At 45.8% G+C, this 16239-nt stretch overlaps 1 protein-coding gene across 1 annotated transcript in view; it reads left to right on the top strand.

Moving 5' to 3' along the window:
* Positions 1-16239, top strand: part of LOC132400104 (piezo-type mechanosensitive ion channel component 2-like) — a 237667-nt gene that overhangs the window by 74903 nt on the left and 146525 nt on the right. The window contains exons 15-17 of the mRNA XM_059981180.1: positions 73-249; positions 8913-9026; positions 11659-11859. Coding sequence (XP_059837163.1) covers positions 73-249; positions 8913-9026; positions 11659-11859 — 492 coding nt within the window. The remainder of the gene's footprint in view (positions 1-72; positions 250-8912; positions 9027-11658; positions 11860-16239) is intronic.

Raw genomic sequence — 16239 nt, 5'->3', positions numbered from 1 at the left:
GACCTCGGGTTATCTTCATGGTTCCTTGTTAAATCATCTGATGGCCACTGAGTGTCTCTGAATCTTTTGCAGATCTCGTTGATGAATTACGTCTTCCTAATCCTCTGGGTTTTTGCCCTGCCCTATTCCTCATTCCGTCCATTGGCATCCAGCATTTCTACTCTCTGGGCTTGTGTCATGATTATTTGTAAGATGATGTACCAGCTAAAGGCTGTGAAGATATCTAAATACTCTAGGAATTGCACTCTGGTAAGTACGATGTTGTAAGAAATTGGAGTGTAGTCGACCCTATTACCCCTTTCACAAGATGTGATCTGATCTTGGCCCTGCTGCATTTTCCTGAACACCAGTGGTGTTTCATATCTCTCTTTGTCTTCAGTGCTTTCGATGATTCTGCTTCCACAGCCAGCTGGGGATGGAATTGTAAAGGTTCACAGCTCCCTGACAGAGGAACTTCTTCAACTCATGACACCCCCCCTCATTGTAGACTTATCTATTGAGTTCTAGATTCTTCCACTGAGTGAGCTGTCCTCTCAGCATCCACTCTGTCTAGCCCCCAACCCTCGTTCTTATACTCTCCAACAAATATGGGTTTTTGATGGTTAGTCTGGAGGCTAAGAACCCGTCTCTGTACTCGTAGGGCTTATATCTGGGAATGAAATGCTTAATTTTGGAATGATTGATGTGACTGGGCCTGTTCAGAAGGAATAAGGAGTTTCTCAATGAAACCTAATAAGTACTAAAAGGACTGGACAGAGTGGACTTGAAGTGGATGCCTGGAGACCCAGTGGAAGGAGAGTCTAAGATCCGAGGGTACAGCTCAGAATAAGGGACATCCCTTCAGAACTGAGGTGTGGAGGAATTTCTTTAGCCAGATGTTGGCAAATTTGTTGCAACAGAAGGCTGAGGAGATCAAGTCTTTGAGATGTACTTAAAGCAGAAATTGGTAGGTACTTGATTGGTAAGGGAGAATGGGGTTGGAAAAAATTAGCCATGACTGAAAGACAGAGCAGACTCGACATGCCGAATGCTCCCATATCTAACAGTCTTTCCTATTTGATTCTGTGATTTGCTGAGCAGCTGATGTGCTTGACAGAGAATCCAGGGCCAATAGGATGGTTGCAGATGATTGGCAGCTCACTTAACCAATCACTTACATTGTTTTTTTTGCAAGGCTCAGGGTCATCATTGGGATGGAAAATTCAAAGTAACGAGGAGTTTTCTTCCAGAGTTTAGTAAATATTTTTAAGTGAAGTCAGACTTGTGTCAGATGCAGATTTTGACAAATTAATTATTTTGAAATTGATGAGAAGCAGCTGAAAGCATTGGAAGATGGGTCATGGTGGGGACAGGAAGGAAAGCTGCTGCAGGTAATGTGCCTCAGCTGGGCAGGCTGATTGAGGAACTTCATTCTCAACTCTTCCTTCCCTCTCTTCCTCTCTCACCCATTTCTCCCAATACCTCACACCCTCCCTCATATATTATTCTCTCAGAGCCTCTTGTCTTCGTACGTTAAAGTTCAAAGTATGTCTGTTATCAAAGTACCTGTATGTTACCATATACTGTAGCAAGACATTTGACAAGGTCCCACATGGGAGGTTGGTCAGGAAGGTTCAGTCACTTGACTAATGGAGTGCTGGGTCCGTTGTTTTTGTCATATATATCAATGATCTGGATGGAGATGTTGTTTAACTGGATCAGAGAATTTGAGAGTGACATCAAAACTGGGGCTGTAGTAGACAGTGGAGAAGACTATCAGAGCCTGCAGTGGGATCCAGGCCAACTGGAAAAAAGGCAGGTGGAATTTAATGCAGGCAAGTGCAAGGTGTTGCACTTTGTTACAACCATCCAGGGAAGGTCTTACACAGTGAGCAGTGGGGCACTGAGGAGTGCGGTAGAACGGAGGGATCTGGGCATACAGGTCCATAATTCACTGAAAGTGGCGGCACAGGTAGACAGGCTCATAAAGAAAGCTTTTGACATGTTGACCTTCATAAATCAAAATATTGAGTATAGGAGATTGGATGTTATGTTGACGTCTTATAACACCTAATATGTGAGTATTGTGGGAAGTCAGACGTAATTTGGACAATTATTTGCGGGTTTGGTCACCTACCTACAGGAGAGTTGTAAATAAGACTGAAAGAGTGCAGGGAAAATTACAAGAATGTTGCTGGGTCTGGAGAACCTGAGTTATAAGGAAAGATTGAATAGGTTAGGACTTTATTCCTTGGGTCATAGAAGATTGAGGGTATGATATGATAGAGGTATACAAAATTGTGAAGGATATATGTAACTCTCGATTTGGCTAGCGGCTTCACCTAGCTCCCAGCCTGGCCAAACTTGAGAAATCTTGTTTGGGTGGATGCTGTGTGATGATTTCCCCTGTAACAAACAGTGCACAATATGTGATTAAACGATTCAGCTTCATAATGACTATATGGTTAGTAAAGAAACAAAAAAAGAAAAAGGCCCATTCTCATGAAACAGTCTAATGCGCAGTTTTGGAGCTTGTGGGTCTGTCCACTTGTTCCCCGTTGACCTCCTCGGAGCATAGCCGACCCTCGGACCCTCACTCCAGGTTCACTCCGTCCAGCAGTCTACCAACTCTCTCCGTTCACATCTTCTCTCCTTATCTCTCCCCGACAAAAGATGTGAAATCCCTGTTCCCAGACCCACAAGAAAGAACAACATCCCTCTCATTGGATGGCACCCATTCCAAAGCCCCATTATCTCTAGTCATAACCCAAACGTTGCTGCTACAGAGAAACCATTACCTTAGCAGTGAGACCTTACAGAGAGGCCATTACAGTGCTTTACGCTCTCCCCTCCACTAAATTTAGTCATGTCCTCATGGCGTTGAGATAATTTGCTAACCCTTCCTGCAAAGAACAAAGCCCAACACAGATGTAAAAGGCGGTGACATAGCTCCCCAAAATGGTAAGGGTCACGTTCCCCTGGTGCAACATAGGCCAGCCTATCTGGTGATCCCCTCATTCTCTGAGACCCCCATACCCACTCACCTAACTCTTCAGGTTCAGACAGGACTATGGATACTCCTAGTCTTCCTGGCAAGGCTTCCCCAGACTTATACCCACCTGCAACTTGGACCCCTCTGTCCTGTGGCCAAGTCCCACTTCATCCCTTGCAGGGTCCTGCTGCAATTCAAGCTGTCCACTGATAGCCCTGCCCCACTTCCCCTGACTCAGCGGGAGAAGGGCTGGAAGTCTCTTCCTCAATCAATGGGGAGTTAGCAAAGGGCAGCATATACCACACATCCAGGTCCTCATCCTCCGAATCAGCATCCCTCTCAGGGGTGGGGGCTGGCCTAACCTCTCCTGCTGTGAGCCCTGCAGTCGCCCCACATTTCTGCAGAGTCCTCTTACCAGGTGTAGGCTCCAAGTCGGGCTTTGGGTCTACCTGCACATCTTGGCCCAGGGGCAACAGGTGGTTCTAATGGAGACTTTTGACGGGCCCATTTCTATCATCTGGTTTCACCCAGAAAACTGGTAAGTTTGACATTTGACTCACCATCACTTAAGGCTTAGCCATCCAGCGGTCCACCAACTTATGAGGACTCTGTCTCCTACCTCAACTTTTGATCATGCCTCCTCTTACTTTCTTCATTCTGCTTGGCAGCAGCAACCCCAGCTAATTAATAAGCCCTTTACAGCTCTCTTCCCATGTCAGACACACACTTCAAGTAAGTCTTCGGTGGTAAGTCAGCCTTGATAGTAACAAAACAATGGACAACCTTGCCTCACTCCCAAACATCAGATAGAATGGTGAGTACCCAGTAGCCTCATTTCGATTACAGTTGTAACTGTGAACCAGATGTCCAATATGTTGACTCCACCTGCTCTTCTTGGTGATCTCTAAGGTCCCAAGCATGTCCAGCAAGGTCTGATTAAACCTCTCAGGCTGGGAATCAACCTATGGATGATAGGGTGGGGTCCTCTGCTCCTCAACTTCAAGCACACCTAGTAACTTGTGGATGAGCCTGCTATCTATTCCTGTCCCTGGTCACTATGTATCCACCTGGGAAGACCATAATAAATGAAATACTTCTCCCCATAGCACTTTGGCCACTATGGATACCCTCTGGTCCTTGGTAGGAAAAGCCTGGGCATATCTGGTGTCGTGGTCCATGATAACGAAGACATTCGCCATGTTGCTAGCATCGGGTTCTACGGATAGGAAGTCCCTACACACCAGGTCCAGGGGCCCTGCAGTCTGCAAGCGGATCAAGGAAGTTGCCCGTGTAGGCAGCGTCTTCCGCCATATGCATCGAATGTACGACTTGCAGTATTTTTCAACCTCTGACTTCATCCGGGGCAGTGAAACCAGTCTCTGAGCAATCCATAGGTCTTTTCCACCACAAATGTCCAGAAACACCATGAAGTGACTTCAACACTATCCTCTGATACTTCTTGGGTGGAACCAGCTGGCAACGCTTGGGTTGGTCTGGGGATGACGTGATCTGGTATAAGATCTGGTTCTTCAACTCCAAGGCGATTCTCGCAGTAATGGAGACACTGAGGCATGTTTAATTTTTTCTGCCTGAGCCATGTCTCCCTATTCGACCGCTGACCAAATGGTACCGATGCCTGGGTCATCTCACTGAGCAGCTGCCGCTTCCCCAGCACTCAATTTCGGCAGCTGATTTGTCTTCAGAGCAGTCAGGTTACAGTAAACTTGGGGTATCGTGTCTTCTGAAGCTCCCAATTGATTCATGCTTGATCCTGCCTCTCCTTTTCCTCTGCCTTCACAGTGATGGCAAACTAACACATGGCCTTCACCCCCGGGGCAGGAACGCTTTCCCACTCCTCGTTCCTGTCCAATCCCTCATGCACCCATCGGGACAAAGCATCAGCATCAATGTTCCTGCTTCCCGGCCAGCACTCCAGGCTGAAATCACAGGTAGACAACGCTGCCAACTGCCGATGGCCTGTGGCATTCAGTTTCGCCGAGGACAGGATATAAGTTAGGGGTTGTTGTCCGTCCTCGCCTCAAACTTGGCCCCATCAAAGTAGTCACTCAGCTTATCCACCACCGCCCATTTCAACGCCAGAAATTCCAACTTGTGTGAGGGATAGTTTTTCTCAGAGGACGACAGACACCAGCTGACAAACACTATGGGTCTCAACCCGGTGCCCTGATTCTGATACAGGACGCCCCGAAGCCCTCTCGGCTGGCATCTGTGTTCAGTTCATATGGCAATCAGGAGTCCACAAAAGCCAGCACCGGTGCCTGGGTCAACAGCTCCTTCAGCAACTGAAAGGTCTCCTCACATTTTGCATCCCACCTCAGTCCAAAGGGCTCTGACAGGCTAAGATACTCTCCACACTCCTGTCCTTTTCTCCCCCTCCTAAGGGATGGTAACCACACAGAATCTGATTCAACAGGTGACTCACATTCGCGTAGCCTTTCACAAACCTCTGATAGTAACTACAGAACCCGAGGAATGAGCACAGAGTCCGGGTTCTTGGCCAAGTGGTCACCACCCCTATCTTAGCCAGATCTGTAGCTACTCCATCTCATGAGACTATGTGCCCAATGTAGCTAATAGACATTTGACAGAACTGGCACTTGCCCAGGGTAAGTTTTAACCCTTCAGCTTTCAGGAGGCCCAGCACCTTCAGCAGCCTCGCTTCATGTTCTTCCAAGGTGGGTCCAAACACTGAGGTCATCCAGAGACACCAATACTTCATGCAAGTTCATATCCCCCACCATCTTCTCCATGACCCACTAGAAGGTTGCAGGCTCCTGATATGCCCTGGGACATCCTTTTGAACTGGGAAAATCCGTCTTCTCTTTGTCAGCCTCACTGACAGGGATCTGGTAATATCCACTTCTAAAGTCCAGCACACTGAACCACTTCGCACCACTCACAGGCCAGCGTGTCTTCAATCCTCGGGACGGTATACTGGTCACAGACGGTGTGCCTATTCAGAGTCCTATAGTCCACACACATCCATACCTTCCCATTCTTCTTCCTAGCCATTACTATTGGGGGACGCATAGGGGGTTCAGAACTCGGGGGCTCCCAGCTTTCTTCAACTTACACAAATGCTGCCAAACATCTTCCATGTCTGCAGGGGCCAGCAACCACGATCACTCTCTAATCGGGGTGTCCTTGGTCACCCGGATAGCGTGTTGAGTGCTCTTGGAACAACCAACATCAAACTCATTAGTGAAAAGACAGCTTCCAGCTTCAATATCTTCTCAACCAACCTTCTCTTCCAACCCACAGAAACCTGAGAGTCCCTGAAGTTGTATAACTCAGCGGTCAACTTTCTCCCTTTTTCCAATAGTTTCTCCCTGGCTTGTCTCACAGGGACACTAGACATTACCGTCACCAGGAACAGATGTGCTAGGGGCATCTCATGCTTGAAGGTGACCTCCCTCTTCGCAGTGTTCCTGACAATCACTGCCACCCTGCTCACCTGTACAACCGAGGGCTTCTGCTATTCGAACCTCACCAGTAAATCCCAACTCCCCTTTGTAGTCTTCCAGAGTGCCTTGCCCTCAGGTACTCTGGGAAATTTGAGGGTCCCCTTCACTCTTCCCTGGGCCGGACCACCAGTGGCTTTGACTGGGTGAACCATACAGTCCCTCGTCTAAATTCAGTATCTGGCCCAATGCAGCCACGCACTTCCTCAAAAGCAACTCGAAACACTTGATGCACAGACAATGTTCCCAGAAAGCTCTCACCAGCCTTCCCTTGCAGGCCCCCATGAGCCTCTTCACAAGAGGAGTGTTGGTCTGTACCAGAATTGAAATGCCACCCTTGTCAACCGGGTCCAGACAAACCAGCACTCCCACATCGGCCTGCGAGAACTCCAACTTCACTGACAACCATCGTATGGATAATCACCAGCACTAAGCCCCCAGATCTCCAGTGCCCTGAATGGTGTCAATGGTAAATGCTTTGGATACTGGTTGTAAAATGAACAGTGCAATAACGTGATCGGTGACCTGGTGTCAAGCATTGGCTTTGGCATAAATACCCTCTATCCATAGTGACTCACTGGAGCATGGTCCCACTAAGCCTTCAGGAATTGGGCCTTTTGATTTTGGGGATTCCTTGGTACCTTGCTGGGAACATGTTCCCCCAGAGACACCAGGCCGCTACCTCACTGGGTCCCCTCTAAGTTCTCCCAACGACTCTCCCTGCTGAGGTACCCGAGGGCTCACTCTCCTTCTGGTGTGACACCTGCTGCCAACAGCCCTCCGCATTGTTCGTCCCCTTGGGGAATCCACCCCACTCCATCAGCTCCATCATATGAGGGGGTCACACCCGTTGATAACAACCGAGACATGTCAGTTATCAACTCTGCCACAATCTCCTGTATCGCTCCCCGGAGTAGGCTATCCGTGGCCACTCCATCGCAGGGGACCACTTCCGAGAACTGTACCCCGCTGATGGAGGCCTCCCTCACCTCCGATGTGTCCTCCTCTTCCCGCACCCCTCTGATCAGCTCAACAAAAGATGGAGGGGGGCACGTCTTACGAGACTGTCGAAGACCGCATGCAATCCGGTCATGGGACTGGGCTCCCCTGGCTATCTAATCCATTCTTAACTGATTCACCTCAGCCGCCTGAATGACCCTCTGCGCTGCAAGCAATTTAGCTGCCTCTAGCTGAAAATAAAAACAGAGAGCTTCTCCCCCTTCTCCTGACACACGTTCTGAAACCCCGCCATGAGTTCCATTGGGCTTCCAATCAGGCCAAAAGCATTGTCCAGTGCTTGCATGTCACTACGGGGTGCTTTATCCTGACAGCTTTCATAACGTCAGCGACCCGCCTATTCAAACTCTCAACCAATCTCTGTTGCTTTACGTCATCAGAGCACTGCCTCTCACGTGTTACATATTGATAGGGTAAATGTAAGCAGGCTTTTTCCACTGAGGTTGGGTGGGACTACAGCTAGAGGTCATGAGTTAAGGGTGAAAGGGGAAATGTTTAAGGAGAACATGAGGGAGAAACTTCACTCAGAGAATCGTGAGAGTGTGGAATGAGCTGCTAGTGAAAGTTATGCATGCAAGCTCAATTTCAAAGTTTAACAGAAGTTTGGATAGATATGTGAATGGGAGTGGTATGGAGGGTTATGGTCATGATACAGATTAATAGGGGTTGGCAGTTTAAGTAGTTTAGCATGGACTAGATGGGCCAAAGGGCCTGTTTCTGTGCCGTACATTTCTTTGATTCTATGACTATATCCTTCCAGGAAATTCATTGTCTTCCAGGCCTTGACAGGAAGAAAGAAATACAGTCGAATTTTACAAAAAAACTACATAAACAGTTGAAGACTGACAAACACCAATTTACAAAATATGACAAATTGAGCAAATAAAAATAATCTGAGAACATGAGTTGTAAAGAGTCCTTGAAAGTGAGTCTGTAGGTCATAGAATCGGTTCAGAGCAGCGGTGAGTGAAGTTATCCACACTGATTCAGGAGCCTGATGGTCATAGGGAGAAGGGAGCATAGCCTTTTCTCCATTCCTCTCTCCACACCTCACTCTACCTCCCTTTGTAGATCGTTCTCTCCGCACATCACTCCCTTTACCATAATTCATTCTTTCTATGCCTCCCTCCCTCATATCATTCTCTTCAGACTTCACTCTCTCTCTTGTACATCATTCCTTTCTTTAGCAAGTTCTGAGTTATTAAGCCTTGCTGCTGTTAATAGTGCAGGACACCATTTCAGTTGTATGTATTACAAAATGGGATAATACATTGAACCTGCTGTGTTTGAAGGGATCATGGGAAACAGATTCCAATGAGCCGCATGCCAAACTATTGGAATTTCAAAACCGGCGGATACCATATTATTGGAGTACTACTACTTTCTGTTTCTTCTTCTGTCCCGTACGCAGTCACATTAACATTTTACCTTGTACTCCTCAGAATGGAAGCCAGGAGCTGCAGTCCACATCCACTCTGTACGCAGGACCCATTGACCCTGTGTATTGGTATGGAGCACTGAGGAAGTGTGAAGATGATGTCCTGCCCTGTCTGCAGGTACATGTTTAAAACACTGGGACTCTACCTCGAAAGACTGTGCTCTCACTGGAAATCAATATCATCATTCTCACCCTCTTTGTTTGGCTCTTTTGAGTTACTGTTGGGAAGACTATAGGATTGACCCAAGTGTACAATTTAGACTATGGTTAGCTCTTTGCTGCCAGTCTCCAGTAGACATCATCTCTGATAAGTGTGTCAATTATTCACTTGGAGAAATCTGCTTGAGTTTTTATCACTATTGCTACCAGGAGGAAGTGTTCAAAATTTGCTATAATTCTTATTTCCAAAGTGAAATGAAGTTACTGAGAAAATCAAGGCATATGTGCCAAGAGTTTGTAAAAGGGCCTATTTCAGTGTTGTATGAGTGCGTGGCTATGAAAGTTGCTAGCTCAAACCAACATCCCTACCTTACAACCTACAGAGTGATTATTATAATCCCCTGGAGGGAAGGGAAGAGTCAACATTTGGGGTCAGGACCCTTAACCAGGGCTGGAAAGGAAAGGAGCAGAACCCAAAATGAAAAGGTAGAGGAAGTGAGACAAGCACAGACTAGCAGGTGAGAGGTGAGACCAGGTGACAGCATTGGGGGGGGGGTGGGGGGAGAATGTCAAATGGAATGATGTGAGAAGCTGGGAGGTGAGAGGTGGAAGAGGTAAAGGTCTGTAAAAGAAGGAACCTGACAGGAGAAGACAGTAGACCACAGGATAAAGGGAAGGAGGTGGGGAACCAGAGGGAGGTGATGAACAGGTCATAAGGGTGGAGAAAGGGAAGAGAAGGGGTGAGGGGCCAGCTGGTTGAGAGAAAACAGAGATTGTCACTGGATTTTAAAGAAATTGATGTTGTCACTATCAGGTTGGAGACTACCAAGACAGAATACGACGTGTTGTTCCTCTAACCTGTGCCTGGCCTCATTAAGGCAGTAGAGGAGGCTGTGGATAGACATGTTGGTGTGGGTATGAGAAGTGGAATTGAAATAGATGGCCACTGGGAAATCCTGACCCCAGCTAAGGACAGTTAGTGTCACTCACCCTCCTGTGGGTTCAGATCTCACTTCAATGTCGTGATGAAGTCCCTCGGCCAGAAATGTCAAATATACTCTTTTCCATAGATGCTGTCTGGCCCACTGAGTTCCTCCAGCATTTTGTGTGTGTTGCTCGGATTTCCAGCATCTGCAGATTTTCTGTTGTTCAAATTTCACTCCAGAGACTTTTGGACAGAAATCTAGGCTGATGCACAAGTGTGTGATTGGAGGAGTGGTATGATATCTGAGATGTCGCTTTTTTGCATATGGTGTAAAAACCACAACCTCATCTGTTCTCTCAGATAAAATCCAGGAACCATTATGAAGAAATCCTAGGGAGTTAACCCAAGGGACTAAAGCAATGTTAATCTATTAATTGGTGTCATGTTCCTGTTGGGGAAACTGTCTGCAGATTGATTGGGGTATTTTGAATCTTACAGCAATAGCCATACTTGCAATCATCCTTCCTTTACAGTAAGGCACTTTGAGATACCTAATAAAGACATGAAAATGCCAGGCTTTCATTGCCTAGCACATTTCCGTCTATGCTGGTTTTTGTACTGGCTTATGTACCGAGATAAAGTGAAAAGTTTTTCTGTGCCATCCAATGAGATCATGCCATACATAATTATATCGAGTTAGTAAAAAGAACACACAATGCACCATGAGGTGTTGCAGTTAAAGAGAAAGTGCAGTGCAGGTCGACAAATAAAGTTCAAGTGCCATAAAGATGTCGACTGGGAGATCAAGTATTCATCTTTTACAGTGTGCGAAGTCCACTCGAGAGTCTGATAGCAACAGGATAGAAGCTGGCCCATGGGAGAGTGGGGAAGAGAGAACGAGGCATCTACTCTTCAGAAGTGCCCTGGCTCCCACAATCGTTCTGTTTGGACATTCTGTATTAACAATTTCAGTTGTATTCCTTATAGACTTCCTCATTCCTCCACCATCCCATGTTACTTCACTCCTGATGAAGGGTTTCAGCCCGAAATGTCGTCACTACCTCCTCCCATAGATGCTGTCTGGCCTGCTGAGTTCTGCCAGCATTGTGTGATTTTATTTATAGACTTCCTCATTCTTTGCTTCTGAGATACTTCCAGTACTTTACAGAATCAAATCATCTGCACTGTTGGTGTTGTCAGTATCAATTTCATATCACTAACATATATTGTAAAATTTGTTGTTTTGTATATAGAGTAAGACATCAAAAGTTACTGGAGGTTACAGTAGAAAAGCAAATTGTACAAAAAAGGAATACTGAGGTAGTTTTCATGGGTTCATGGATTGTTCAGATACTTGTTGGCAAAGGGGAAGAGCTGTTCCTAAAGCATGAAATGTGGGTGTCATGTTACCATACCACCTCCCTGATGGTAGTAATGAGAAGACAGCACATCACAGGTAGTGAGGATGATGACGCTGCCTTCTTGAGGCACCACTTTTTGAAGATATCCTCGATAGTTTAATTGATTTAGCTAGTTGAAAATAGATTTGCAATCAATGCTATGTACCAGTGATAATGTGATATATTGGCCTGTATCAGGATACCACAACAGATCATCATCCAGTCCTTTATGTTGTAATTAAACCTGCTGCAACTTGTTTGTTTAGAGCCACCTGATTATCCTGGGTTTGCTGGCATTCGAAGTGACTGTTTATCGCCATCAGCAGTACTACAGGCTCCAGAAGGGGTTAAAGACACCCTTGACAGGGACCCTGCTAGACAACATCACTCGGCTACATTTGGACGATGGATTATGGAACTGCATCAAATACTTCATAAACTATTTCTTCTACAAGTTTGGGCTAGAGGTACAGTTTGCCTACAGGCTTCCATTCCTCTTTGAAAATTTCAAGAGAATGAATTACTGTGGATTTCATTGTCAACTTGATGTATCCGTGACACTGACGCAAGGGTAGAAAACTTGGCACAATGGTTTACAATTCAGACTGTGAGCTCCAGTCCAAAGGTTAAAAAAAGTTTCAAATTTTCATTTATTATGAACAACTCGGAAATTTGTATCTCTCCAGATAGCCACAAAACAAAGAAAGAAGATGAAAGTTGTTCAGGGAGAAACATCAGACCCACCCCCTGTACAAAAAAAAAAACGGCATCAACCACCAAAACCCCCTCCCTCGCACAAAAACTAACAGAACATAAACACCTCCCTTCAGACAACAAAACAGAAAAGGGACGGGTGATTTAAAAAAAAACCTTCAGTTAACACAATAAAACTCCATTAATCTGCCACACTGGGTACATCGATACCAGACTGGCAGATTTCTCAGACCATTAGATGTTATCTCATTAATACTATAATGCACTCTGAATTCATGACTTTTTTTGATGTTTCACAGTGGTGTAACCCAGTAAATTTGAAGAGATTGCAGGGTCCCTGGGAGCTGAAAGAGTGTACAGAAACGGGTCTCAGCGAGCTTCAAGGGGATGGACTCTAAAGTCAGTGACCAGACCACTGGGATTACTGAACCATCCAAGATCTGTGCATGACAATCCAAATCCTGCTCTTAGAAACAAAATCTAAAGGTTGTCTCAGTCAAAGTGAGCATGCGTCTGTCTGTCAGATCATTGAGGAAACTAATTCAGGACCTTCAGGGAGGAAAGCTCCCCACCCTTTCTCATGTGGGCTTCCAGTTCTGCACAATAGGGCTGGGTCTGACTGGATAGACAGTCAGGTTCACAAGCCATTACTAGGAGCTCAAGGATGACTCTTAGTGACTTACAACAGCTTGGACTGGAGATGGCAGCCTTACCAGTACACACCCCTGGCATGAATAGTGGAAATATGTGATCATTTGGTAGAAGTTGTTGACGGGGACTGTTGAGATTCCAGCACATAATTCTCCGTAACTTCTGCCACCACCAGCAGGATTCCACCATGAAGCACATCTTTCCCTCCCCCTCCCCCTTTCTGCTTTCCACAGGGATCGCTCCTTATGCAACTCCCTTGTCCATTCGTCCCTCCCCACTGATCTCCCTCCTGGCACTCATCTTTGCAAGCGGAACAAGAGCCCCTACACCTCCTCCCTCACCACCATTCAGGGCCCTAACCAGTCCTTCCAGGTGAGGTGAGTCTGTTGGGGTCATTAACTGCATTTGGTGCTCCCGGTGTGGCCTCCTGTATATCGGTGAGACCCGATGTAGATTGGGAGACCGTTTTGCCAAGAATCTACGCTCTGTCCGCCAGAACAAATGGGATCTTCCAGTGGCCACCCATTTTAATTCCACTTCCCATTCCATTCCGATATGTTCATCCATGGTCTCCTCCACTGTCGTGACGAGGCCGCATTTGGATTGGAGGAACAACACCCTATATCCCATTCGGGTAGCTTCCAACCTGATGGCATGAACGTCGATTTTTCCATCTTCTGGTATTGATCCCCCCCCCTTCACCATTTTCCATCCTCTTTTCCCTCCCTCACCTTATCTCCTTGCTTCCTATTGCCTCACCCTGCTCCTTCTCCCCCCCACCACACCCTTTTTTTTCTTCCACGACCTTCTGCCTCTTTCATCAAACAACTTCCCAGCTCTTTACTTCGTCCCTCCCCTCCAGGTTTCACCTATCTCCCCTCCCCCCTCCTTTTAAAACTACACAGCTTTTTTCTCCAGTCTTGCCAAAGGGTCTCGACCCGAAACATTACCTGTACTTATTTCCCTGGATGCTGCCTGGCCTGCTGAGTTCCTCCAGCATTTTGTGTGCGTTGCTCGGATTTCCAGCATCTGCAGACTTTCTCTTGTTTGAAATTCTATAACCCTTGATTTCCTCCGTCCCTTACAGCCTTGCTTTCTCATTCCCAATGGTATAATGTGTAGAAGTTGTTTGGTTTATTCACCATTATTTGCTGTGTCTGAACGTATATTAATACCCACACGTAATTGAATACATTAACAGCCCACTCATTTACATTTCCTATGCTGCTTGCCCCTTTTAAAGAAAAGAGTGAAACCGGTTCCCAATGTTTCCAAATTTGCAAAGTTAACCCTAGAACTGGGTACATCATCCATCTCTAGATCCACACACATGGGGACTTCCTGTTCCCATTGGACGCATTTTAAACATATCCGCATATTTCATTGTAAGCTTATCTACAGTAGATGTAGTTGTTTACACCAATTACGTTCTTCCAACCCCATTTTGGTTCTTTGAGCTAATCTCTACCCAATAGAAGTGATCTGACTGTGTGATCATCTTTCTTTTCTACCCATTTTCAGAAACTACATTTCACATCTGGCCTAGGGAGCTACTGTGGGCACAGCTAGCTGGTCATTAACATCCTTAGCAAACCCGTTTAGCTGTGCTAGAATGTTCGATCAGAGCTGCTTTAACTGCTGAATTCAGACCTTAACATTTGTTGCACGTTTGTTGGTTAAACATTAAAATCAGGAAGCTGAGTTTGGGAATGTATTGTGACTGATAATTAAGCATAAATGTGACTATATTTCAAAGCTTTTAATTGCAAATGAGTAAATCAGTTTTTTATTGTTTTTATGTGTACAGTGAAAAACTTTGCATGCCGTCCATAAAGAACAATATTGATGTTGGTTTAATATTGTCATATGTACCAAGATACAGTGAAAAGCTTGTCTTACTGTTCATGCAGATCAGATCACTACACAGTGCATTGAGATAGAGTAAGGTAAACAATAACAATGCAGATTGAAGTGTAAACACTACCAAAATAGTTCATTGCAGGTAAACAACAATGTGCAAGATCAGAGCATGGTAGATTGCAAGGCCAAGAGTCCATCTTATCAAACAAGAGGTCTGTTCAATCGTCTGATAACAGTGGGATAGAAGCTGTCCTTGAGCCTGGTGATACATGCTTTCAGACTTTTGTATCTCTTGCCCGATGAGAGAGGAGAGAAGAGAAATTGTCTATGGTGGGTAGGATCTTTGATTATGCTGGCTGCTTTACTGCGGCATTGGGATGTATAGGCAGGGTCTATAAAAAGGAGGCTAGTTCTTGTGGTGTGCTGAGCTGTGTCCAGTACATTCTCTTTGTTATTATGTATAAACTGGTTGCTATCAAGTTTAATTCATAAAGCTAGAGCCAGGTTACTGCAGACACAGCTCTGGCAAGTTAATGGTTTATGTTCAGATTGGTTGGTCAGGTAGGATTATATGAGATGAGCGTATCATGGAATATGTAGATATATATACAAGTGTTTTGGAATTGGCTAAATACAGGAGTAGACTGCATGAATGTAATAATGTAGATTATGGTGAGATAAATTAGACAAGGTTCAGAGAGTGCTGGTGCTATGGTTTAAGTTATATGGGAATTGATGCACAGATTTAAGAAGTGTTGTGAAGGACTATGTAGAGATGGGTAGATATTGAATATAGAATCATAGAATATAGAAACTGTTGAGAGTGGGGCTTGTATAGGCTGCTTTAGAGGACCAATAGAGGGAGATGAGATTAATGTAGGTGGGAAAGGTTGGCATAGGGTGGTGGGCTGAGGACCTGTTTATGTACTGTAGAGCTCCAAAATCTGCGTAGAGAAGTGTGAGGTAAGTAGGTGGAAAGCATGCCAACATTGTGGGCTAGTTACATAATTTACGTGGCAGGAAAACCTTTGAGGTCAAAAGTAAATTTGAATTGGTGCATGCCCTGGAATTGGAGGTCCAGTGGACCCTTTGCTCACCACAGGAGGTGAAAGATGATAATAACAATGGCTTGGACCCAAGCTTCTTGAAGAGCTCTGGGAAATCTGCATCAATGAGATGAGCACAGGCCAGTGCTAAATCGAACGATAGGGTTAAAAACTGGGCACAGGCCAGTTCTAAACCGAGCAACAGGGTTAAAAACTGGGCACAGGCCAGTGCTAATTCAAGCGACAGGGTTAAAAACTGGACACAGGCCAGTGCTGAACCAAAGGACAGGGTTAAAAACTGGGCACAGGCCAGTGCTGAACCAAACGACAGGGTTAAAAACTGGGCACAGGCCAGTGCTGAACCAAAGGACAGGGTTAAAAACTGGGCACAGGCCAGTGCTGAACCAAAGGACAGGGTTAAAAACTGGGCACAGGCCAGTGCTAAACCAAACGACAGGGTGAAAACTGGGCACAGGCCAGTGCTAAACCAAACGACAGGGTGAAAACTGGGCACAGGCCAGTGCTAAACCAAAGGACAGGGTAGAAAACTGGGCACAGGCCAGTGCTAAACCAAAG

Source organism: Hypanus sabinus, chromosome 9 (genome assembly GCF_030144855.1).
Source record: "Hypanus sabinus isolate sHypSab1 chromosome 9, sHypSab1.hap1, whole genome shotgun sequence".
NCBI classification, from domain to species: domain Eukaryota; kingdom Metazoa; phylum Chordata; class Chondrichthyes; order Myliobatiformes; family Dasyatidae; genus Hypanus; species Hypanus sabinus.
Note: the sequence above shows the minus strand (reverse complement) of the source record. Positions and strands in the feature narration are given on the sequence as shown.